Raw genomic sequence first — 26598 nt, 5'->3', positions numbered from 1 at the left:
GAAGAAGTCATGGGTCTCGGATAAGGTTTGATCAGCGAGGTTTGTGAGTTAGATTCATTTTTAAGAGGACTCTGCACTTCATGTGTATTTCTGGTGTCTGGTTACTCTTCTGTTAAAATTGCTATTTTGCATGATTTTGATTGGGGCAGACTGGCTCTGTGGCCTACAGTCAATGAACAACATAGCACTAAATTGAACTGAACTGAAAGAAACACTGAACATTCCTAGACTGTTTGAAGGACTCTCTGGTTTGACGTTTTTCTGTGTGTTATCCACTCATTTTTTGGTTTGAGTGATTTGTTCTTTCTTTCTTTTTTACGCATAGGGTGTTTGATGTTTTCTTTGAATGGGTTCCATGGAGCCCAACAGTATACTTATGGAATGTTGAGATGAGGACCATAGGGGAATTTTTATTAAACTTCCATAACCAGTATGATTTATTGAGGATAATGTCTTGAATCATGAGCAAGGTGCAGGACAGAATGACCTGATATAGGGCTTGAAGGCTTGTGTTGAGCATAAATTAGATAGGGAACAGGTAGACCAACTAACCCATGTTATCCTTAAGCAGATTCTCAAGACCCACAGAAGAGCCATAAGTAGCCTTATGAGATAGGAAAGGGAGCAGGTAATTGGCAAGATGGCCCACTTGTTCTACCGCTTACACAGAGATACACTGCCTGAAGGTTCTCGGTTCCATACGAAACTCCTCTTTGCCACTTTTAAGTTGCCATGCATCAGAGAATTCCAACAGTTAGTGGGGGTACTGTAATATTTGAGGAGGCTTCAAGCACATCATCACACCTTTGTCTTGTTAGATCTTTCCACAATAGAGCTCAAAATAGAGGGTCTGCTTCAGGACTCTGGTACATGAACAAATTGGGCAGCCAACTGGCCAATAGCTAAAACCAAGATGCTGGAGGAACTCAGCAGGTCAGGCAGCACCAATGCAAGGAAATGGACAGTTGACATTTCAGGTCGAGACCCTTCATCTGACTGAGAGTAGAGGGGTGATAGTCAAGATAGAGGGGTGAGGGAATGAGTGAGGCAAGAGGTGGCAGGCAATAGGTGGATCCAAGTTAGGAGGGAGAGGAGGCTGGGAGGTGATAGGTGGAGGAGACAAAGGGCTGCAGATGATGAAATCTGATAGAAGAAGAAAGTAGATCATGGAATCTAGTGAGGGAAACGGACATATTCGGCATCCCAAAGTACTGAAGGATACCACTAAGTAGGTGGCCCAGGTCTCAGAAGTGTTATGATGGGCAGGGATCACTGGTTCCTGGTGGATCACAGGTTCATGCCAGAGGAATGCAGTGGTTTAAGGCAACTTCATGTTCTCAGAGGAAGTTAGGGAAGGACAAAGTGATGCTTTGTGCTGGAAAAAAATTACTTCTCTATCCCCACCAAACAGCAGTGAGCTCTAAGAGTGGGAATGGACTGCCTCACTGGTTCCAGCACCGACAAATAGGATCCAGGTACTGTCCCCCTTTCCATAGGGAAGGCCAGAAGGTGGAGAGTGAGTATCATATCTGCAGAGTGCGAGCAGCTGGTATCGGTGTCCCCAACAAGGCAAGGATGCAATCAGAATTTCTGCTGAAAATGACTACTCTTCAACCCCTGTGTGGGCAAACCTAACAGAGAGGGGCACGTGTTGGCATTTCATGCTTTGTAACTCATTATCTTGCCATAAGGTAAAGCCTGCATTTCTACAACACACTCCAAGCTCACCAAAAAATAAAATAGCTCTATTTCCTTAACAATGGAAAAAACAATGACTTACTTTTGGTGATGTTGGATGAAACGCAAAGATTAGCTAGAGTGGCTGGAGGTTAAAGGAATCATATGACAGAGTTATCACATTTCAGAAATCTTCATTTTGGATGTAATTAAACAAATAACCGAGGTGGTTCCATTACTTTGCGAGCACTGGTCCAACCACAAGACATCGCATGCTGCATGGAATTCTAGTATCAGATTGCTAACCCATCTTATCATCAGCATTTCAATCGCTCAACAGCAGCTAGAAAGCTTCTTGTTTGTGGGCAAGTGACTCCAATGTCCTTCACCGATTTTATATCCAATGCACAGGAGGACTTTAATCTGAACAGTAGCATTGTTATCCAGGCTAAATCAGAACTTTTGGAAATCCGATGTCCAACTGGATTCATAAATACTGCTCAACCTGGGAGTTTGTTTAAGCATTAACCCTTCACACTACACCCATTACACACTCACCCACCCCCTCATTCTCTTCTAACGGCTCTCTTGTCCCACCCAATATGGTCCAATTTATTTGCTCAGTTGCTGACCCAGGTAGTCTTCAAGTTAAATGCTCATGAGAGACAAGGGGGAGTTCATGGTGTAATTAGTTACATCAGAACTCCTGTTTTCCAGAGGAGACATTACATCTCACCTCACCCGCTTATCAACTCCCTCTGGTGCCCCTCCTCCCCCTTCTCCAATGGTTCACTGTCCTCTCCTATCAGATTCCTTCTTCAACACTTTCCCTTTTCCACCCATCATCTCCCAGCTTCTCACTTCATCCCCTCCCCCAACCCACCTACCGTCCCCCTCTTCTGGTCTCACCCATCACCTGCCATCTTGTACTTCTCCCCCTCCACCGCACCTTCTTATTCTGGTTTCATCCTGCTTCCTTCCTTTCTCAAAACGGCAACTCCTCACCCCTTATAGATGCTGCCTGACCTGCTAACTGCCTCTAGCATTGGTCAGGATTTCCAACATCTGCAGAATCCCCTTTGTTTCTGATTGGGGCTGTCTACCCTCTCGGGCATATATAAAAACACAATGACACCATTCCAAAAGACAACTGGGAAGTATTCTGGCCAATATTTTAACACTCAGCCAATGTTACTGAAGCACATTATCTGTTTGTGCAACACACACAAAATGCTGGTGGAACACAGCAGGCCAGGCAGCATCTATAGGAAGAAGTGTTGTCGACGTTTCGGGCCGAGACCCTTCGTCAAGACTGGTGTTCCTCGTGTTATGATCTGTTTGTGGTGTGCATATTGGCTGTGTTTCACCCACTGCAACATTGACTATGGATTCCTTTGGAAGATTTTGAAAAGTTGCAGGATAAATGAGGCCCACACCCCTCCCCCTTCCAGTCTCAATCACCTTGGGCAATTAGTCTCTTCTCCAGATTCAGATCTCAAAAGGGAATGAACAGAAAATTGAAGAAAAGGAATCGTAGCGTGATCTGCATTCTCCTCCACTGATTCACTGGCTCCAGCTTCAGAAAAGATTAAACTCAGCTGGCTCCATCATGGGCACGAGCTTCCCCAGCATTGAGGACATGTTCAAAAGGTGATGCCTCAAAAAGGTGGCATCCATCATTAAAAACCCCCATCACCCAAAACGCGCCCTCTTCTCATTACTACCATCAGGGAGGTAGTAATGAGACACAATAAAGGATAGTTTCTTCACTACCATCATCAGATTTCTAAATGGTTAATGAACCTGCAAACACTACTTCAATATTTTGCAACACTTATTTCATATTGTAATTTATAGTATATTTTATGTATTGCTCTAATTTTATGACATACAATATATTACAGCGGTGATAATAAACCTGATTCTGATTCCCTTGGACCTCAATAGCAAACAAAACTCTTTTGCTTTCAAGCATCAGGCGTTTGGAAACCTCAATCTGGTTTACTTTGGTGACCAATAGCATTTCCAAATCAATTTCAGGACGAAGTGCAAGAACTTGCTACAGGTCAATGGATCAGGGATCAGGTCAATGGGTCAGGTATAGCTATGTATTACTGATGAACAGCCAGGGTGCATTAATTTTTTCCTAACTCTGTACAACCAGAGAGGAAAAAAAATAAATGCCTTAACAGGGAAGGTACTAATTAATAAAGAACATGCAACCTTTGTTGATTTCTAAAGCAACATTGTTACGTGCCAGCAAATAATTTCACTGGCTTGCTTGCCAGGTCCCCTCTTTTGAGGAGATGCCAACCAGTTTAAAAGAAAATGAGCAAAAGTGGAGGGAAATTTTAGATGAACAAAGTATGCAGAGAGAATCTCCTGGTGTAATTAATTGCAGGGCTTGGTTATCTTGACACTTGCAACAAGCAATCTTGTCACTCGGCTGACACTAGGATTTCAAGAAAGGATAATGGTACGCAGATCAAGCGTTTACGCTGCGTCTGTTTAAGCTGCTCAAGAACATCTGACAGAACATTAGCAGGTCGCATCCTTCCAACCTTGTGCTGTCTCTCAGAATAGCATCAAGAGAGATTACACTAGGGAGGACCGGCTGCTGCAAGGAGTGGCAACAATAGTAGAACATTGAGAGGATGAATTCAAGAGTAATAATAGTCAGAGGGGAAGAGGAGGATATTAATAGTTTAAAATAAACAGTGATTAATGTAGGATAGACTCTTTGCCCAAGAACAGGAAAAGTGGTGGATACAGCCAGATTATCACAGGAAAAGCCCTTTCCTCCACAGAGAACATCTACATGGAGTGCTGCCACAAGAAAGCAGCATCCATCATCAAGGACCCTCACCTCCTAGGACATGCCCTCCTCTCACCACCAGCATCAGGAAAGAGGTATAAGAGCCTGGAGACCTACACTCAATATTTTAGAATCAGCTTCTTCCCCTCTGCCATCAGATTTCTGAACAGACAATGAACCCATGAACACTACCTCACTATTCCTCCTTTGCACTATTTATTTATTTACTGTAACTCTCTTCTCGCTGCCAGGTTCAGGAACAGTTATTACCTTTCAACCATCAGGCTCCCTAACCGGGATGGATAACTTCATTCACCTCAACACTGAACTGATTCCACAGCCTACAGACTCATTTTCAAGGACTCTAAATTTACTTCGAACAGCACTGCATGGAATTCAATTCAAACCCTCAAAAGGAAACCGTATTTCAAGATGGCGCTCACAGTATTTTGGAATCTCATCCTGAGTTTTGTTTTGGATAGAAAACTGGAGGAGGGAAAAGAGAGTGTATTGTGACAACATTCGACAAGTGGTGTCACCATCATTGCTACGATGGCCTGGGCTGCATTCTCCTCCACTGACAAATTCGACAGGGTCCAATGGTGGCGGGACTGGCTTCAGAGAAACAGTCTGCAGTGTGGGGAGTGTTTGAGGATAGGATGGAAGGGAAAAAAACAGAACAGGGAAGCAGAGCAGCAGCACCCCTGAAAAAATAAAGGTGAGCAAGCAGAGCACGAAGTTCAGAAGAACAAACAGATATAGCAAGAACTCCAGAAGGAAGAATTGCACAGCAGCTATTGGCACTCTTCCAGGATAAAGGTCTCAGCTGCACCCACACTCATCAGACACTCATCTCGTCCACCATTTCTGTCACTACCTCCATGTCAGGCTCCTTGGTGACTGTGCATTCACCTGCCTAGTCTCCAACTGGTGGATCCTTTCCTCAGCCTTCAGTGGCTTACTCAAGGTAATTCTGAACACCAGCAATCCCAATAATGAAAATCGGAGTCAGGCCACCTGTACTATTCCCATTTTCCTGTACACAGCCTATGGCATTTTGAGTTACGCAGGGGTCCCATTCCTGAGAATTCTTGACAAGCTCATGTCTCCGCGAGTCAGAAGTGTACATTCTCTACGGTCACCGTTATCATATCGCGTCATGCCTGGTACGCAGACTCAACCAGCTCCACCATGGGCGGCGCGACGCTCCCCATTATCGAGACGTCTTCAAAAGGCGGTGCCGCAGAAGGCAGCCTCCATTCTTAAGAACCCTCACTGCCCAGGACATGCCCGTTTCTCATTATCAGCATCAGGAAGGACGGATGTACAGAAGCGCCAACATTGAATATTTTAGGAACAGCTTCTTCTCTGCTATCGGATTTCTGAGCGGCCCATGAACACTACCTCACTACTCCTCTTTTGCACTATTTATTTATATTTTAACTTAAAGGAATTATTTTCTCTTGCACTGTACTGCAGGCACAAAACAGATTTCATATTATCATTAATAGCATGAAAAGTTTTATTATTATTGCTGGCTTGAAAGTGTGTGGGAGAATTTGTCAGGTCATCCGTTACCAGGGAAGTCCCTCTACTCATCTAAGCTTGTCTTAAAGTTTGCAGAAGCACTGACCTCCACCTGAACCAGTGTGTTCTAGATTCCAACCACCCTCAAGGGGCAAAAAAAAATTCTGTCTCAAGTCCCCTCTAAACCCCTTACTCCTTCCCCAAAAACAATGCTCTCTGTTGTTGGACAATTGGCCATGGGGAGGATCTCTCTCTATCCAGTGCATCTATGCCCCTCCTGAATGTGTACCCCTCTAATCGGTTCCCCCTTGGCCTCTTCTGCTCCAGGGAGACCAGACCCAGTCTCTCCTCAGAGCTGAAACCCTTCATTCTGGGCAACATGCTGGTGAATCTCCTCTGCACCCTCTCCAGTGCAGTCACATCCTTCCTACAGAGTGGTGACCAGAACTCCAGCTGTGGTCTGGCCAGTGTTTTGTGAAGTTGTATCACAGCCTCCCTGTGTTGTATGACACAAAGACCACTGATCCAAAAGATTGGAGACACAAAAGACTACAGATGTTTGAACCTGGAGCAACAAAAAAAGATGTTGGAGGAACTCAGAAGGTTGGGCAGCATCTGTGAGGAAAATGGCCAGTTGATGTTTCGGGTCAAGATCCTGTCATCATCGACCTGAAACACTAACCGCTTCTTTCTCCACTTCCACCTCCTGACCTCTGTATTTGCTCACGTCCCAAGCAGCTCATCAAACAGTGACTTATTTCCTGTGAAGTGCTTAGGAAGAAAAATGTGGTGCAGAAATGCCGGTACTCAGATCCCGTCTATTCACAGCCGGCCTTCTTCAGCTTCGTAACGGACTTGGGATTCAACAAGATGCAAGCCTTCCCTCCATACCACGAAGGTGTGTGGCTGGACTCACAGCGAGGTCCAGGTAACGGCATCGCGGGAAGGACAGGACCCACCCAGGCAGTGATTTACACGGATACTGCACCTCAAGAGAATGGGATTCTGTTCACCTCCGAGAATCGGACAGCGATCGGAAAGTTAGCAATGTTAACGCCAGCCTGGCTTTAAATGCCTGAACATCGGAGGAGTGGATTCATCCTCTTGCCGTTCAATTGCAAACCCCAGGCATGAACAAAACACACCCCCTCTTATCAATCCAACTCACCCTCCCCAACCTGACAATATTAAACGGGTGCTGTCTCTACAACCAATGGCAAAAACCGGAGGCGTCTTCCCCCGCAGTGGGCCTGTGTGACGTACAGCTCCCCACCCTGGTCTCGGTTGGGTTACTGTTTTAGCTGGGACAGTCCAACTGACCTCTTCATTCCACGTCCAGCCCGAAACCGCTTTATCCTTAGATATACAAACTCTGGGTTTCTGGCTGCGGAACGAAGCCACAAGCGAGACCATCAGATCCCGCATAACACCATCCCACCCTGAAACCAGATACTCGCCGCCCGTGTTCATAAACAAAAGAACGGCAGCCACAGCTCCGGAATTATCACGCCCCAACATCACTTGCTTTATAATGGGGAGACGAGATAGACAGGAGGAAGGGGAGAGTTTAAAATTCAAAATCACTACAAATTTACTCATCCAAGTACAAAGTGTCCGGGGTCAGACCAGGACACTCACTACAAATTCAGGATGGGGGGGGGGGGTAGAGAGAGAGAGAGAAAGTGAGAGAGAGAGAGAGAGAGAGGGACGCATGCACTGAAGCGAGGCTTCCAGTAAAGAGATTGGTGTAATAATTTCCTCGTCCCCTCTCTTCCGACTCAAGTTTATCGGGTGCCTCCTTAACTCGTTAAATTCAGAACTATATTAAAATCAGCAACCTGTTTTATGATCATTGGAAAAGTGTCGTAGAGAGGTTTACGCAGAAATGGTGAGCGAGCAGGGTTTAATGAGACGCTCGCTGAGATCGGGACCTAAACTAGGCCAGCCAAAGCCACTGGTTCCAGTACCTGTCGCTTTTGTTAACATGTGAAAGGCAGCGGACGGAGAGAGGGTGTGGGGGTTGTAAAAAGTCGGATCAATAAACTAAATGCCCAATATCACCAATAATCGATACATAGGTCAGAAAAGGATCTGAAGGCCAAAAGCGAGGGCAATATATACACAAAAAGAAAGCAAAATTATTTTTCAAAATGTAAATAAGAGCTTGAAAGCCGTCAACTAGTGCACGAGTTACCGGCTGGAATGAATCCATTGAAATCTCGGCTACAAATTGTTTTTGTTTCTTATTAAGGTTTAGATCACGAGATATTGCCAGTGAAACGATCAGTCCTTGTGACAACATTGTATCCAACTCCGGGCGCCATGTTGCGAGGGTAGCGATGTAAATAAACATTTTAGTCGCTTAAACATATACGTATATATATAAAATAAAACCGACCGCCCTGCTTCTAACAGCAGGTGAACTCCGGTAGTACTCACCCGCTCCGGTCCTAATGTTCAGGAGCAAGAAGACCACACATAACTGGTACGTTTTAGCCATTCCTGCAGCTTTCCATTGCCTGGGAGATGCAGCGTGGATGAAATTGACCAGAGGTAGGTTGAAATTAACCAGATACGGAACCGTCTCACTGAGTGAAATCTACAAAAGGGATTACTCCGCCCTCTCCCTCTCCCTCTCCTCCGATGCATTCACAAATAGCCAGCGAGAGGAGGCGGCTTCAGAGCGGAGCATTTCTTTTAACCCCTTCACCGCCGCCACGTTCCGAGACTGGGAAAAATTTGGGGGAGGTGATGCGGGGGCGACAGTGTGCGCATCGACTTTCATACGCTTGCTTCTTCGCAAGCAGCTTTTGCGCAATTACGGAAACAATAATACGAAAGCATAAAAAGTGCAGATTGCCGAAATCTGAGATAAAAACAGGAAATCCTGGACGGCTCAGGCAGCGTCTATAGGCAGACGAAAGGAGCTAGATATTACAACTATTGTTATGTTTACAAAAGCTAAGGATATTGCTTTTTCTCAGCAAGTTTCCCTTTTCATTTTAATTTCATCTTTTCATGAGTGGAGTTACAAGAGATGCTGAAATCTGGAGGAGAACAAAAACAAGTTGCTGGAGGAGGAACTCAGACAGTCCAAGTGCAGGGTCACGACCTGAAATGTCGACCAAGCCCCTGCCTCCACAGATGCTGCTCGACCCGCTGAATTCCTCCAGCAGCTCTGTTTGCTCTCACACACTCGGGCGAAGTTTGGAATGAGTGCAGTGGGCGAAACGGTGCCGATAAGCGGCGTGCTCTGGGCCTGGGGCGCTGACAGTATGTTAAGGCGATCTGAACTCTTTGCCGAATTATCCACTCTTCTTTCTGATCCGCGGCACGCCATTTTACTCAAAGCCATTCGTTCAATCTGCACTCACGCTGACGGTTAAACCCAGTTGAAATCCACAGCATAGGACCAAAGGAGTGTCTGTATTTTCGCAAGTATTATCAAACATTTGGGGTGCTGTCTGTTAGTCATAGATTAACCAGCGAAGAGACAAGCCCTTCGGCCCACCAAGTCGTCCACCCAACCTATCAACACCAATTCCATATTTACCCACACTTAGGTCCGTATTCTCTGCCTTGGGTAATGCAAGTATTGGTCCAAGTGTTTCTTAAATGTAGTGAGAGTCTTTACCACCCCGTCAGGGAGTATGTTCCACATTTCATCCCCGCTTTGAGGAAAAAACCCTCAAAACTTCCTACCTCTCACCTTAAACCTATGCCCTCTTTTTTTTCAGACTCCTCACCAGGAGAAAAAATCTTACTCTTCACCCTTTCAATGCCCCTCAGAATTTTTGTATACCTCTATCAAGTTCCCACTCTGCCTCCTCCACTCCAAGGAAAACAAATCCATCCTGTCATCCTAAAGGCTACACTCCATCCCAGGCAATGTCCTCATGAATCTCCTTTACAATCACCGCCTTCCACTAGCGTGGTGACCAGAACTGCACACAGTACTCCAGCTGTGTCTCGTAACATCCCTTCTCTTAAATTCTGTGCCATAACCAATAAAGGCATACACCTCCCTCACCAACATTCTGGCTGCCATTTTCAGACGTCTATGGATTTGTACCCCAAGGTCCCTCTTCTCCAGCGCTCCCTTGGGTGTATCATTTACCGTATGCATCCAGCCTTTATTTGCCCTTAAAAATGCAACATGACACATTTGTCAGGATTAAATGCCATCTGCCAGCAGTCTGCTCAATTTTCCATCTTAGACAATCCTTCTCACTCTCCATAACACCTCCAATTTTCATGTCATCAGCAAACATATCAATTCTCCAGTCACAAACAAGTTGTTAATGCTTATCACAAACAGCAGTGGCCCCAGCACCAATGCTTGGGATGCATCTCCAGTCACAGACTTCCAACAATCCACCACCACCCTCTTCCTCCTATTACTTTGGATCCAATCTACCAATTCAAGGGCTCTAATGTTTTGGATAAGCCTATTGTGCAGGATCTCATCAAGGGTCTTACTAAAGTCCATGTAGATAACATCTACCATTCTGCCTCATAGTTAATTTTTCAGAAAAATCAATCAAATCAATGAAACATGATTGAACTACAGCACAGAACAGACCCTTAAGCCCATGATGTTATGCCAACCTTTTAACTTGACCAATGTAACCAATGTAACCCTCCCTTGTGCACAACCCTCCATTTTTGTGCCTATCTAAGAGTCTCTTAAATGCCCCTATTATATCTGCCTCTACCACCACCTCTGGCAGGGCATTCCACACAATCACCACTCTCTGAGTAAAAAAACTACCTCTGACATTCCCACTAGACTTTCCTTCAATCGCTTTAAAATTATGCCCCATCGTATTAGCCACTTCTGCCCTGGAGAAAAAGTCTTTGGCTATCCACTCAATCTATGTCTCTTATTAGTGATTTCCCACTAACAACACCATGCTGACTGTCTCAAATCAATTCTGTCTTTTAAAATTGACATCAATCCTGTCCATTGGAATTTCTTTTCCAATACTTTCCCTATCACTGATGCAAGGCTCACCGACTTGTAATTAACCAACATCCCTACTGCCCTTCTTAGGTAAAAGAACAAAGTTTGGCGTCCTCCCATCACTTGGCATCTCACCTATGCCAATAAAGATGCAAAAGTTTCCATAAGGGACCCATTAATCTCCTTCCAGCCTCTCATATCACCCTGAGACACATCTCATCAGGTTCTTGACTTTATCCTGCTTTATGTGGTTCAAGATATCTAACACCTCCTGATCCTTAACACTAACGCGCTCCAGAGCATCCCCATTCCTCTCCCTGAACTCTATCTACCATGTACTTTTTAGTGAATATGGATGAGACACATCCCCCGGTTCCATGCACTGTCTGCTCCTTAGATCCCTAATGGAACCTACTCTTCCTTGGTTACCTTCTTACTTCATATTGCCTTGGGGTTCTTTTTAATCTCATCTTCAAGGGAAATTTCTTTACTCTCTTAATTTCTTTTATAAATTCTCCCCTATACTTAGAGCATAGAACATTGAACAGTGAATTACATCAGCCCATGATGTTGTGTTAATATTGATGCCAATTTACACTAGATGTCCTTTCCTGTGTATCATCTATATCTCTCCATTCCCTTCATATTCCCATCTAAAATCCTCTTAAGCTCCACCAAACTGCCTGCTTCCACTACTACTCCATTCCAGGCCCCCACCACTTTGCATGCTTAAGAACAAAAACCTTACCCCACACATCTCCTTTATACTTCCCCTTTCACCTGAAATGCATGCCCTCTTGTACTTGCCATTTCTACCCTGGGAGTAAAGGAAGGTAGGGCTGTCTATATTATCTATGCTTCTCAGAATTCTATATTCTGGGATATATGCCATCAGGCCTTGAGGACTTACCAACCTTAATGCTTTTCAGAAGACTCAGCACTACCTCTTTAATCTCAAATAGTCCCAGTATATTAGCATTCCCTTTTCTGCCTTCACTATCCTCCAAATCCTTCTCTTCAGTGAATGTTGACACAAAGTACTCACATAGTACTTTAGCCACTTTCTCTGAATCCAAGCACAAATTCCTTCCTTTATCCCTGAGTGGACCCAGCTTTTCCTAAGTTATCCTCTTTATCTGAATTAAGTATAAAATACCTTATACTTATCCTTGATCCTACTCACCAAATTATTTCATGGCCCCTTTTGACCTTCCTAATCACTTGCTTAGCACTTTATTGCTGTCTTTATATTCCACAAGGATCCAGTCTGATTTGAGCTTCCTGAACCTTACATATGCTGACTTCATTAAGGACCCTAGGGTCATCCAAAGATCCCTTACATTACCATCCTTGTCCTTACTCCCTCACAGATCTTTAACTCTGATTAGATGCTTTTAAACAACTCCCACATGTCCGTATACTCTCTGTACTCCTCAAAGATTTTTCTCATTTTCAGCCGGTTTATACCTCCCATTTGGTTCCTCTTTTTTCTTCACCAAATCCTCAGTTGCTCTAGTTATTCCCTGTAACCTCGCCTTTCACCCTCTCACATGGCAACATGGAGGCCCTGAACTCTCTCTACTTCACTTTTAAAAGACTGCCACTTGTTGGATGTTGTTCTACCTGGAAGCAGCTACTTCCAACCTACATTTGCCTGGTCCTTCCTTACTGTATGTTATTGGAAAATACCTTCCCCCAATTCAGGATCTTAATTTCCAGACCATCCTCATCCCTTTTCATAACTCCTTTGAAATTTGCTGCATTATGATTGCTATCCGCTAAATAATCCCCTTTCTGCTGATGTACAAGATTCTAGAGTGAAATATCATTTGCTTTGTTTGACTAACGTAATTGATTTTAGCAAAATACTGCCGATGTTGATAATTGGGAAGAAAATAGTAATTACAGCTTAGTTGATTGTGATTGGATTTGGGACCAGTTAAGACCATGTAAGGTGTTACAGAAATTCAAGTCTTTGTTTGATTTAACCTGGTCAACAATCCCCTGTTTTTAATGCCAGATTGTAAAATCCCTGCTGGATCACTCATGATCTTTCAGGTAAGGAAGGGTACCCATTCTGGCATACATTTGACTCCAGTCCCCACACTAATGATATTCTGGCTCCCCTTTTACCCCTCCTCTTCTTCTCAGCAGCCCATCCACCTCCCTCTGGTGCTCCTCCTCACTCCCTTTCTCTGATTGTTCACTCTCCTGTCAGAGTCCTTCTTCTCCAGTCCTTTCCTCCTTCCACCTATCACCTCCCAGCTTCTCACTTTACCCCCCCCCCCCCACCTACCCACCTTCCCCCTCACCTGGCTTCACCTATCACTTGCCAGTTTGTACTCCTTCACCTCCCCAACCCTCTTAACCTACTTCTTTTCAGTTCTGATGAAGAGTCTTGGCCCGAAACATTGACTATTTATTCCTCTTCATAGGTGCTGCCAGACCTGCTGAGTTCGTTTAGCATTTTGTGTGTGTTGCTCTGGATTTCCAGCATCTGCAGAACCTCTTGTGCTTATGATTTCCCAAACTAATGGCTCTTAACCTTCCTCTGTAATGGCTGATCCAGCGTCAATCTGTGCCAATGTGGTCTTTTAGAGTGCCCACCAGCACCTTCTCATGACAGCTAAAGATAGGCTGTACATGGCAGCTTGGCGCTTTTCCAATGATGTTCCCATCCTAAAGGCAAGTCCTTGACCTCTTCCGCTCACTCATATTTGATGTGTGACTGATAACTTATTGAGATACAGATGTCCAAATTCATAGGTTGTGTTCCATTCCTGTGGTCACCATGGATCTTGAATTGACTTGCTTTCAGTTTATCTTCAGAGAAGTGCTGAAAGAGACACTGGCCTGGGAAAGCCAATCTGTTTCTGTGTGCTCTAGGACACTTGCTGAGTCTACTCCAGAATTTGTAATTTTGCTCTGGAATGCTTGCGGAGTGGTGCCCTACACAAACGGTGGAGTGTGCACAGAACACCGGTAGCACAAGACACAAGTGCAGAAGCAGGCCACCATTACTGCGAGACCTGTCTCGTGTCTTCCCCACCTCCAATCTATTGAGGCCAGTGCTGGGAGTAGATCACAGGCTGCAAGTTGCTCAACACTTGTAGCAGTCCCTCTTGAGTCCCTCACACTACCATCGCCACACAACTCCGCTCACTCACCAGATTGTAAATGTGATTCTATCGATCTCACCTCACCAACAGGTCTAAACCCTTTACGCTCCAACCCTAACCTCAAAGTATGGATCACCCTCTCAATTGGTGCCACCCCACTCTGCCTCCAGCTCAACCTGAGCCAGGACTATCTGTTTGCCTCTGGTCACTTTGCAGTGTGGGAATGAGCAGAAGAAAGCCATGGAACTACCACAGTGCACAGCGCCTTGCAATAACTGTGGTCAGGAAGATGGTCAAGAAGGATCTATTGCTTGGCATTCAGTATGAGACCGCGAGTAGGACCGGACATTAGCTTCACAGCAGTGTGCAGAGTGTTGTAGAAGACGCTTGCTTCTCTGACTGGAGGCCTGTGACTAGTGGAATGCCCTAGGGATCAGTGCTGGGTTCCTTTATTGTTTGTCATCTATATCAATGATCTGGATAATAATGTGGTTGACTGGATCAGCAAATTTGCTGATGACACCAAAATTGGAGGTGTAGTGGGCAGTGAGGAAGGCTTGCAAAGGGATCTGGACCTGCTGGAAAAATGGGCTGCAAGATGATAGACGGAATTTAATGCAGACAAGTGTGAACCAGAATCAGAATCAGAGTCAGGTTTAATGTCACTGGCACATGCCATTAAATTTGTTGTTTTTGTGATAGCAGTACAATGCAATACACAATAATTCTAAAACTATAAATTACAATAAGATATATATATTAAATTTAATTAATATATAATTAAATAAATAGTACAAAAAGTAAGCAAAAAAGAAAAGAGAAAAAATGAGGGTAATGTTCAAAGGTTCATTGTCCATTCAGAATTCTGATGGTGGAGTGGAAGAAGCTGTTTCTAAAATGTTGAGTGTGTGTCTTCAGGCTCCTGTACCTCTTTCTTGATGGTAGCAATGAGAAGATGGGGTCATAGGGGTCCTTAATGAAGGATGCTGCCTTTTGAAGGTGTCCTTGGTGCTGGGGAGGCTGGTGCTCGTGATGGAGCTGGCTGAGTTTACAGCTCTCTGCAGCTTTTTCCAATCCTGTGCAGTGACCCCCTCCGCCCATACCAGACGGTAATGCAACCAGTTAGAATGTCTCCATGGTACATCTAAAGAAATTTTCTAGAGCCTTGTTGTCATACCAAGTCTCCTCAAACTCTTAAAACAGTATAGCTGCTGCCAGGCCTTCTTTGAAATTGCATCAATATGTTGAGCCCAAGATAAATCTTCAGAGATGTTGACACCCAGGAACTTGAAATTGCTCACCCTTTCCACTGCCAGTCCCTCGGTGAGGACGGTTGTGTGTTCCCTCGACTTCCCCTTCCTGAGGTCCATAATCAATTCCTTGGTCTTGCTCACATTGAGTGCGAGATTGGTGTTGCAACACCACTCAACCAACTGATCTATCTCACTCCTGTACGCCTCCTCGACACCATCTGAGATTCTGCCAACAATAGTTGTGTCATCAGCAAATTTATAGACGGTATTTGAGCAGTGCCTGCCCACACAGTTGTGGATGTGGAGAGAGTAGAGCAGTGGCTAAGCACACATCCTTGAGGTGTGCAAGTGTTGATTGTCAGTGAGAAGGAGGTGTTATTTCTGATCCACACACACTGAAGTCTCCCAATGAGGAAATCAAGGATCAAGGTGTGAGGTATTGCACTTTGGGAGGATAAACCAGTGTAGGACTTACACAGTGAACAGTAGAGTGCTGAGGAGTGCAGCAGAGCAGAGAGAACTGGGAATACAGGTCCATATCTCCTTGAAAGTGGTATCACAGGTAGACAGGGTCATAAAGAAGGCTTTGGGCACTTTGGCCTTTATAAATCAAGGTATTAAGTTCCGGAGTTGGGATGTTATGTTGAAGTTGTATAAGTTGTTGGTGAGGCCTAAATTTGTGGGGGTAATGTTGGTGAGGGGGTCTTGTGTCCAGTTCTGGTCATCTACCTACAGGAAAGATCATAAGATTGAAAGAGTGCAGAGAAATTTTACAAGGATGTTGCCGGGACTTGAGGAGCTGAATTGTAGGGAAATATTAAGCCATTCAGGGCCCCAGGCAATCCTTCCAGGTGAGGCAACACTTCACCTGTGAATCTGCTGGGTCTATCCATTGTGCCCGGTGCTCCTGATGCTGCCTCCTTTACATTGGTGTAAGACCTGTCATAAGTTAGGGGACTGCTTCATCGAGCACCATCAGCCACAATTGGGACTTACCAGTGGCCAAACATTTTAATTTTGATTCCCATTCCCCTTCCAATGTGTTGATCTGTGGCCTCCTTTTCTGCCAAGATGAGGACAGCCTCAGGATGGAGGAGGAACACCTTATATTCCATCTGGGTACCCTTCATCCTGATGGTATGAATATCAATTTCTCTTTCTGGTGAACAGAATATTCCCCCACCCTTTCTTTATTTCCCACTCTGACCTTTTACTTCTTCTCACCTGCCTATTACTTTCTCCTGGGTCCCCTCCTCCTTCCCTTTCTCCTGTTGTCCACTCTCCTCTCCTATCAGATTCCTTCCTCTCCAGCCCTTGACTTTTTCCACCTACCTGGCTTCACCCATCACCTTCCAGTTTTCCTCTTTTTCCTCTCCCCATTTTTTGACTCAGTCATCTCCTCCTCTCCTTCTCAGTCTTGAAGAAAGGTCTCGGACTGAAACGTCGACTGTACTCTTTTCCATAGATGCTCCCTGACCTTCTGAGTTCCCCCAGCATTTTGTGTGAAGGTTGAATAAGCTAGGACTTTATTCCCCGGAGCACAGGAGAATGAGGAGAGATTTGATAGAGGTATACAAAATTACAAGGGTTATAAATAAGGTAAATGACAGCAAGGTTTTTCCACTGAGGTTGGGTGTGACTAGAACTAGAGGTCTTAGGTTAAGGGTGAAAGGTGAAACCCTTAAGGGGAACATGAGGGAGAACTTCTTCACTCAGATGGTGGAACGAACCACCAGTGTAAGTGGTGGATGCGGGTTTGATTTCAACATTTAAGACAAGTTTGGATAATTACGTTGATGGGAGGTCTATGGTTCAGTTGCAGGTTGATGGGGCTAGGCAGAATAACAGTTTAGCAGGGAGTAGATGGGCTGAAGGGCCTATTTCTGTGCTGTAGAGTTATATGACTTGATGACTCTATAACATTGAGGCAACTTGTTTTTAGAAACAGAAGCCTAACTGGCCCTGCCTTTGGTTTAACTATGCTGATCTGCATAAACAGTCTGCAAGACAAGCTTTTCACACCATCTTGGTACACCAGACTAAAATAAACCAATGTAGAATGTGCAATGTACAATAGAGTCACTTCCCTTCCAAGCTTTTATCCAATTCCTTTCTGAAATACTCTGCTGGATCTTCTTTGCACATTTGTTATAAACAATTTCTGATAGGATGACAGGCCTGTAAATGAGACAGAAATGCAGCCTGAATATACAGAATGAGCATCCCAGAGGCCTGGGCCATTGATCTGAGAATTATGAGCAAAACATCAAACTGCTGAAGGAACTCAGGAGTTCAGCCAGCATCTGTGGAAGGAAATGAACCGCTGATATTTCAGGTTGAGACCCTTCATCTGGACTTGTATTCAGTTTAATTCGGAAGCCCTGGAATAAAAAGATCATGTCAGTAATGGTGAGCATTGAACTACCAGAATGTCATTAAAACCATTGATGGCTCACAGTAAAGAACGTCTGCCACCCTGACCTGACTTGGTCTGCTGTCTATGTGACTCCAGACCTATCACTGCAATTGCAAATAGAAAGTGCTGGAAACACTCAGTGGGTGAGGCAGTGGCTGCGGAGCGAGAAGTAGTTAATGGTTCGGGTCTGGTACCTTTTGTCAAATCATAAGAAGCAAAAGTAGGTAAGTTAGTGTGCAATAGCAGAGAAGGTGGAGGAGGGACAAAGGGAATATCTGTGATAGGATGAGACCAAATAGGCTACTGGGGGCAGTTACCAGCTTCAGTCCATGTTGCTCCTAGCACGGTTGGGATAATCTGAGCAGGTCAGAATATGGAGAGAACTTCAGTCCTGCTGTTATAAGACTATTGAATGGTTTCCTAGTACAATAAAACAGACTCTTGACCACACAACCTAGCTCATTATGATCTTGTATCTTATTGTCCACCTGCACTGTACTTTCTCTGTAGTTACACTCTGTTATTGTTTCCCTTTGTTCTACCTCAATGCACTGTTGTGATGAACTGATCTGTAAGGACCGTATCGCGAGACAAGCTTTTCAATGTCTCTCGGTACATGATGACAGTAATAATCTAATCCCAATTCCAAAGTCAAAAGAAATGGCCTGCTCCGATACAGACAGAGAAGGGAAATGTGAGTGGTTTTGCGGATGACTCCCAGCCGCACTCCAAAGTGGCTAAGCCAACGACTCCATTCATAGTCTATATGCTGGCTTTGATAAATCTGTGTCCTATGAATGAATAAACACTTCTCAGTCAATGGGAACTGAAGCCAACTAACGGTTCCCTGCTGTTGGACCAGCTTGAATCCTTTCAATTCATTTTCTGAGAAGATGAGGCCAGTGCTTATTGGCCATCCCTAAATACTGCTGAGATTTTGCCTTTATTTCCAGGATTTAGACCTAGTGACAATGAAGGGTATTTTTTCAATCTGGGGTAGTGTGTAAAAGTGGTGGTCTTCCCATCTTTCTGCTACCCCTGTCCTTCATGGTGATAGGTTTTGGGGGCAGCCTGGGTGAGTAACGGCAGTGCATTTAGTAGACAGCTTATACTGCAGCCTCTATGCATTGGTCATGGAGAGAGGGAATGTTTAGAGGAGGGGGGTAATGGGGTGTCAATCGAGTAAACTACTTTATCCTGGATGATGCTTGAGGGTCATTGGAGCTGCACTCACCCAGGCCAGTGGAGAGTGTTCTGTCACAGTCCTGACTTGTGCCCTGTAGACGGTGGGAAGTCTTGAGGTGCCAGAAGGGGAGTCACTCACCACAGGATCCCCACCCTCTGACCTCCTTTTGCAGTCACAGTCATTGAGTCATACAGCATAGAAAGAGGCCCTTTGGCCCAACACTTCTATGTTGGCCTTTTTGCCCCACGTTAATTCCGTCTGACTGCATTAGACCATATTCTCTATGTCTTGCCTATTCATGTCTGTCTAGATGCCTGTTAAACATAATGATTGTATCTGATTCAATCATCTCCCCTGGCAGTGTGTTGTAATTATCAATTATTCTCTTTGTAAAAAAAACTTTACCCCTTTTTAGATCCTTTTTAAAACTCCTTCCTCTCACCTTATCCCCACATTATTTATTCCCTGACCATGGAAAAAAAATTCTGACTATCTACTCTATATATCCAATCTGTCCCCATAAATAAAGTCTTCCAATCCAGGCAATATCCTGGCAAATCTCCTGAGCAACCACATCTCTCCACAAAACCATACACGGTACTCCAAGTGTTTTGTAAAGTTGTACGATAACATCCCAACTCTGATAATTTATGTATGTTTTTCATGTTGATGAAAATATATGTTGATGCTTTTCAACATTGATGTTGGAGACTCAGAACATGGTCTGCTTCACTCGCTGAGGGGCTGTGAATGGAACTGAACACTGTGCAAACATCAGTGACCATCCACACTTCTGATGGAAGGAAGGTCACTGATGAAGATGTTTGGATCCAGGACACTGCCCTGAGGTGTTTTCCTGAGGCTGGATTGATTGACCTCTGACAACCTCTGACCTCTGAGAGTAGACTGATTGAACGGGAATTTCTCAGAATTGCCATACTTTTTTTTTGATGGGACATGCCTTGGCAAATTTCCACATTGTCTGGGGGAGATTCCAGCACGGTAATTGTCCTGGGCCAGCTGGGTCAGAGACACAGCTAGTTCCAGAACATAGGTTATAGTCCGAGAGTTGGGATGCTGTCTGGTCCCATAGCCTTTACTACATCTAATCCTTTCAGCTGATTCTTGATATCACATAGAGTGAATCGAACTGACTAGAGACTGGTTTCTGTGCTTGTGGGGATCTCAGAAGGGAGCTGAGATTGCCCGTCGGCTCCGCACTTCTGAATAAACATGGTGTGAATCCTTCAGCTCCACCTTCAGCACTCACACTTTGGGCCCCACTGTCACTGAGATCAGGGAGGTTCCTGGAGCTCCTCCTCCTGCTAGCTGTTTAATTATCCAACTCCATTCATGACCGGATGTGGTGGGATAGCAGAGGTTGGATCCAATCTGTTGGCTGTGAGATCATTGAACTACATCTGTTGCATGCTTGTTCGGTTGTTTAATATGCACATAATCCTATGTTGCAGCTTCACCAACCTAGGACCTCATTTTTAGGTCTGCTTGGCGCTTCCAGTATTTCTCTGCCCTCCTCATTAAGCCAGGTTCCAGGGCTTCTGAAGCTACGTTCACTTCAAGCTAACAGTTGAACCTCTTCCCAGGACACCTGACTCGATGCACCACTTTTGAAGATTTCTTTCTCTCCAATTCTGCATTTTATCTCATGCTATTCCCTTTACTAGCTTCTGAAAGGTTTGGCTTAAAACCTCTTACTCAATGTCAGCAAGACCAAGGAGCTGATTATTGATTTCCAGAGGAGGAACTGGAGGTCCATGAGCCAGTCCTCACTAGGCGGGTCAGAGGTGGAGAGGGACAGCAACTTTAAATTCCTTGATGTTATCATTTCAGAGGATCTGTCCTGGGACCAGCATGTACATGCAATCACGAAGAAAGCATTGCAGCACCTCTACTTACTTAAAAGTTTGCATAGATTTGCATGTCATCTAAAACATTGACAATTCTATAGCGCAATGGAAAATTGGAAAATTATATGGATGGGAAATGTTTAGAGGGATTATGAGCCAAATGTGGGCAAATGGGAGTAGCTTAGGTGCACACCTTGGCCCTGTTTCCATGCTCTATGACACTCTGTGCACTGATGGCCAAATATTCTGTTTTTAGTGGTGTGGTTGAGGATGAGGTATTGATCCAGATAGTGGTGAGAAATCTGTGCTTCTTTGAAATAATCTACAGGATCACATACATCTTTCCCCTGAGAAAGCAGTGTGTTTAACTTCTCACTCAAGCAACAGCACCCACCATTGTACAGTAGACCTTCTGTTCTGCACTGGAGTGTCAGCCCGACTTTAATGCTCCAATCTCTGCAATGTACACATAGTAGTGTAGAGGTGGAGCTACTGTCAACTGATCCGATGGTGAGAATGAGGAAGTCAACAAATTTGTGGAGAATTACTACAGTTTCCTGACATCAGCTTTATCAGTGAGATAATCCAATATGCTCGCTCACACACACATGTGCACATAAAACTACAGACACGTATCTGCAGACGACCTAAAAACTGATAGTGAAAACTCAGGAAGTGGAAGATCCTGGGAATCTTGAGCAATATACAGAATGCTGGAGGAACTCAGCATCTGGAAGTAGGAAATGGACAGTCAACGTTTCAGGTCCAGACCCTTCTTCACTTCTGCCTATCACCTCTCAGCTTTGTACATCATTCCTACTCTCCCTCTCCCCCATCTGCCTTAAACTCCCATCATCTGGGTCCATTCTTCACCCGCCAGCTCTTCCCCCACCTTTTCATGCTGCCTATCTCCCCTCTTTCTCTCCAGTCCTGAAGAAAGATCTTGGCCCAAAACGTAGACTGTCCATTTCCCTCCATAGATGCTGCCCGACTCATTGAGTTCCTCCAGCATTGTGGGCACTACTACAGGATTGTATTGATCAGTTGGTAAGATCGGAAAAACAAAGCAAGTGGAATTTAATCCTGATAAGTGTGAAGTATTTTGGTCAGGAGGTGAGTTGGGTTGCCAAATCAGGGTATGGCATGCTCACTTTATAATTTGGGCCTAGGGAGTGCTAATGAACAGAAGGACTTTGGAGCACAAGGCCAAAGATTCCGGGAGGTGGCAGTATGGGTAGATACGGTGGTGAAGAAGGGATATAGGATACTTGCCTTCATTAGTCTGGGTGAAGACTACAAAAGAAGGGAAGTTATGATACAAGACCGTAAGACATTTTGCCCATTGAGTTTTGCTCTGTTATTTAATCATGGCTGATTTATTTTCCCTCTCAAACCCCCTACTCCTGCCTTCTCCCCTTAACCTCTGATGCCTTTACTAATCAAAATCCTATTAATCTCTGCTTTAAATATACCCAAAGACTCAGCCTCGACAACCGTCAGGTGCAATGAATTCCACAAATTCACCGCCCTCTGACTAACAAAACTCCTCCCTACTTCTGTTTTAAGGGGATGTCCTTGTATTCTGAGGCACTGCCTTCTGATTCTAGACTCCCCCACTTTCTAATACGTTGGTTAGGTCACAACTGGAGTTTAGTGTGCAGTTCTAGTGACCACACCATAGGGAGGATGCAACTGGGGATGGTGCAGAGGAGGATACCAGGCTGTTGTCTGGGATTGAGATAGAGTGCTTCAGTTATGAGGAGAGACTGAAGAGGCTGGGTATGCTCTCCTTGAAGCAGAGGAGGCTGGGGGGTGGGGTCTGAGAGAGGCGTCCAAAAAGGCATAGACTGAGTAGCTATTAAGAGACCCAAAGCAGGTATATCAAAAATGGATGGCACAGGTTTAGAGTAAGGGGTGAAAGGTTTAGAGGGCACCTGAGGAAGAATTTTTTCACCCAGACAGGTGTTGGAATCTGGAACACACTGCCTGATGGGGTGATCGAGGCAGAGACTCTCGCAATGCTTAAGAAGTGTCTGGATGAACACTTGAATCATGAATGCGGAGAAGTATATGGACCAAGCACTGGTGAATGAGACTGGCGTAGGTGGGTAGTTCACACACACACACGCACACACACACACATTCATATTCATGGTGATCAAATGGTTCAAACGGTTGAATTTAATATCAGAGAACATATACAGAATACAACCTGAAATTCTTACTCTTCGCAGACATCCACAAAACAGGAAACAAAACCCCATAGAATGAATGACAGAAACCTCAGAACCCCGAAGCCCCCCTCCCCCCTCTCCAGGCCCCAATTAAAAGTAGTAAATAAAATAGGAGACACAGTGTGTGACAACTTGAACATTATATCTGTCAACATGTTTTCTGATGGGAAAGGATCTTACAACATCAATTTTCACATAGTTTGACCTGCATTTATGACAACACATTGCACTGTCAAATTGAACAGTTCCAGCAATCTGTCAGTGATGAGTCAACGGTGTGGATTATTTCAGTTCAGAAGCAACAACATGAGTGACACAATGATGTGTAAAATGAAGCTGTTGTAAAAGGGTAATTGTGTGGATGAGAGTTTAATCACACAAATTAAAGTGCAATGGTGTGAATGAAAGGGTGGGAGTAAAGGAGTGATCACATAAGTGAAGCTGTGAAGATGTGAACAGAAAGGTGACCATGTGACTGGGAGGATGAAAGAATAAATAAACATGATGGCAGGATTGAGTGAAGGCAGAAGTGAAGTGATGGTGTGAATACAAGTGTGATGGTGTAAGTTTGGTGCTTGTGATGGTGTGAATGACATTGTAAAGGTGTAAATAAAAGCTTCAATGGTGTGAATGGAGGAGTGAATGTGTAAATGTGTTACCATGTTGGTGAAAATGTGAAGGGTTTAAATAATGGAACTGGTACAATTGTGGTGGCGGAGGGTATAAACAGGAATACGAAGATATAATGGATTAATGAGAGATTGAAAGAACAATGGTTTGAATTGAAGGTGTAGCCTGAGGCTTTATAAGACTTTGGTCAGACCGCACTTGGAAGATTGTGAGCAGTTTTGGGCCCCTTATCAAAGAGGGAATGTGCTGGCATTGGAGAGAGTCCAGAGGAGGTTCAAAAGAATAATTCTGGGAATTAAAGAGTGTTTGATGGCTCTGGACCTGCACACAGTGGAGTGTTGCAGAATGAGCGGGGTTCTCATTGAAACCTATTGGCCTGGATAGAGTTGACATGGAGAGGATGTTTCCTGAAGTTGGGGGGGGGGGGGGGGGGAGTCTAGGACCAGAGGACACAACCTCGGACTAGGAAAAGTCTATTCAGAACAGAGAAGAGGAGAATTTCTTTAACCAGAGGGTGATGAATCTGTGGAATTCATTGCCTAGAATCATTGGATATATGTTTTATGGTTGTATGGTGTAAATAATGGAGTGATGATTGAAGGGGGAAAGGTGTAGAGAAAAGAGCAATGCCACTAATGAGAATGTGAGCATGTACTGTAAATAAACGAGCTTTGGTTAATGAGTGGAAAGGTGTAAATTAGAGAGCAAAGCTGTGACTGAGAGGGTGAAGGTGGAATGATGGAATGGCGGAGGTGATGGTGAGATCCTTGGAGGTCACAAAAACACCTGAACAGTTGTGAAGGTGTTCCAGCGCAGGAGAACAAATCATGTGGAAAGTGTGAACATCTCTGCTATTGCCTTTCTCTGATGTGTTCTGGTTAAAGCTGTAGGTTCCTCCACTTTAGTTTCTCATGCACGTTGAGGCGATTTCACCAGCTCAGATAAGAATCGGACTCCTTTCTCTGGAAGTGTGATCAGTGAGAGTACCTTTACACTTCAACTGATGGTTGGGATCATCTTCTGAAGTAGTTAAATTCTGTTTAATCTTCCTTTTTATATAGTCAGTGTACTGTACAACTGCTTGCAAAATACCCGTTCAACACTTGACAGAATTGGAAAGGCTGCATGGACTTAGAGCAAAGACACCAGTACTTTATTTTTGGTAAAGTTCATTTGCACTTGGAAAGATCACTCACCCACTCACTTACCTCTCCTCTCTAGGTCTCACCTATCACTTCCCAGATTGTACTCCTTCCCTCCCCCCCCCCCCCCCATCTCCTTATTCTGGCTTCTGCCCCTTTGCTTTCCAGAGCGTCAACTATTTATTCCCCTCCATAGTTGCTGCCTGACTTACTGAGTTCCTTCAGCATTTTGTGTGGTGTTGACCATGTTGGTTACTGTTCTGTATCCTCAAGGAGTCCACCTCTCCTTGAAGAAAGAACATGGATCTTTTTTCCTGCCAAGCTCACTGTCCCACTTCCAACCTCACTATCCTTTCCAAGGTCCTTGAAAATTTTTCACACCTTCTTCTCCCCAAACACGCACACACAAACATACATACACCCATGTATGTGCATACACACAATCTGCCTGCATTTTCTCTGGAACCCTTGCTTGAATCCTCCCAGTCAAGCACCCACACTTGCCATTGCACTGAAGGATGTCTTATCAAAGCCCCCCCCGCTAACCCATGTAATTATGATAAAGATCCCTCCTCACCCTTTTCCTGAATGGTGTCAAGATCAAAGATTCTGCAATTCTCTCTCTAGTCTTCACTATTTCTCCTTCCTCCTTTAAGATGCACATTTAAGCCCAACCATTTGGCCAAGCTTTCAGTCCCAGAAACGCCCTACATGGCCTGTTGTCAATGTTTATTTGATTATCTTCCCTTGTAGTCACCTGTGCTGTTTTACCACCTTCTGTACAAATGCAAGCAGTTATTGTCCATGTGTCTAAATCAGTGTCTAGATGGTGGCTGTCAAAGGCTATTCAATCAGGGAACAGTGCCCATGTGCACAACCTGACCTGCTAGATATTACTTATGACCCTGCTATTGGCAACATATCACAGGATGTTTTCAATAGAGTGGACTTGGAGAGAGGTTTTGAACAGTGGGACAGTTGTAAGACCAGAGGGCACAGCTTCAGAATAGAAAGATGTCACATTAGAACAGAGATGAGGAGGAATTTCTTTAGCCAGAGGGTGGTGGATTTGTGGAATTCATTGCCAAAGACTGTTATGGAGGCCAAGTCATTGGGTATATTTAAAGTGGTTGAAAAGTTCGTGATTAGTAAGGGCATCAAAGGTTACGGGTAGAACGTAGGAGAACGGGGTTAAGGGGGAAAATAAATCAGGCATGATCATATGGCAGAACAGACTCGATGGGCTGAATGGCCTAATTCTGCTCCTATACCAGGGGTCGGCAACGTTTACCACTGAAAGAGCCAATATGGACCCATTTCCCACAGAAAAGAAAACACTGGGAGCCACAAAATGAAATAACACTGCATACAACGGGTTTTTTTTTGCCTTTATGCTATGTATAAACAAACTATAATGTGTTGCATTTATGAAATTGATGAACTCCTGCAGAGAAAACGAAATTACATTTCTGCATGCAACAAAAACATTTTGAACTCCGAAAAAAAAGACGTTGTGTTGAAGGTTACTCCATAGTTAGCCTACCTTGGATCGAGGAATTAAAAGAAAGCGCGCACTGGCGGGTGTCAGGCATTGGCAGTGGTGATGTATATTAATAGCGATAAAAAAACACGTTGTAGCGGTGTGCTACACGCAGCGCTAAAATAAAGACTGCAGTCAAAGGTAACTTTATTCGAACTAAACAGCCTTGCTTTAAAGCCTCCCTCAACCCGTCCCCGTGGGCGCGGATGCTCCAAAAGACACGTACTC

General features: G+C 44.5%; 1 protein-coding gene across 2 annotated transcripts in view; it reads right to left on the bottom strand.

Annotated features, from left to right (window-relative positions):
• LOC132384728 (activin receptor type-1B-like) overlaps nt 1–8649 on the bottom strand; it is a 69560-nt gene extending 60911 nt beyond the window's left edge. For both annotated transcript variants that reach the window (XM_059956140.1, XM_059956141.1), the window contains exon 1: nt 8459–8649. In XM_059956140.1, coding sequence (XP_059812123.1) covers nt 8459–8519 — 61 coding nt within the window. In that variant the 5' untranslated portion in view covers nt 8520–8649. The remainder of the gene's footprint in view (nt 1–8458) is intronic.
• Nucleotides 8650–26598: the final 17949 nt, after the last annotated feature.

Source organism: Hypanus sabinus, chromosome X1 (assembly GCF_030144855.1).
Source record: "Hypanus sabinus isolate sHypSab1 chromosome X1, sHypSab1.hap1, whole genome shotgun sequence".
Classification (NCBI taxonomy): Eukaryota; Metazoa; Chordata; class Chondrichthyes; order Myliobatiformes; family Dasyatidae; genus Hypanus; species Hypanus sabinus.
The sequence above is the reverse complement of the archived record's forward strand: the minus strand, read 5'-3'. Positions and strand labels throughout refer to the sequence as shown.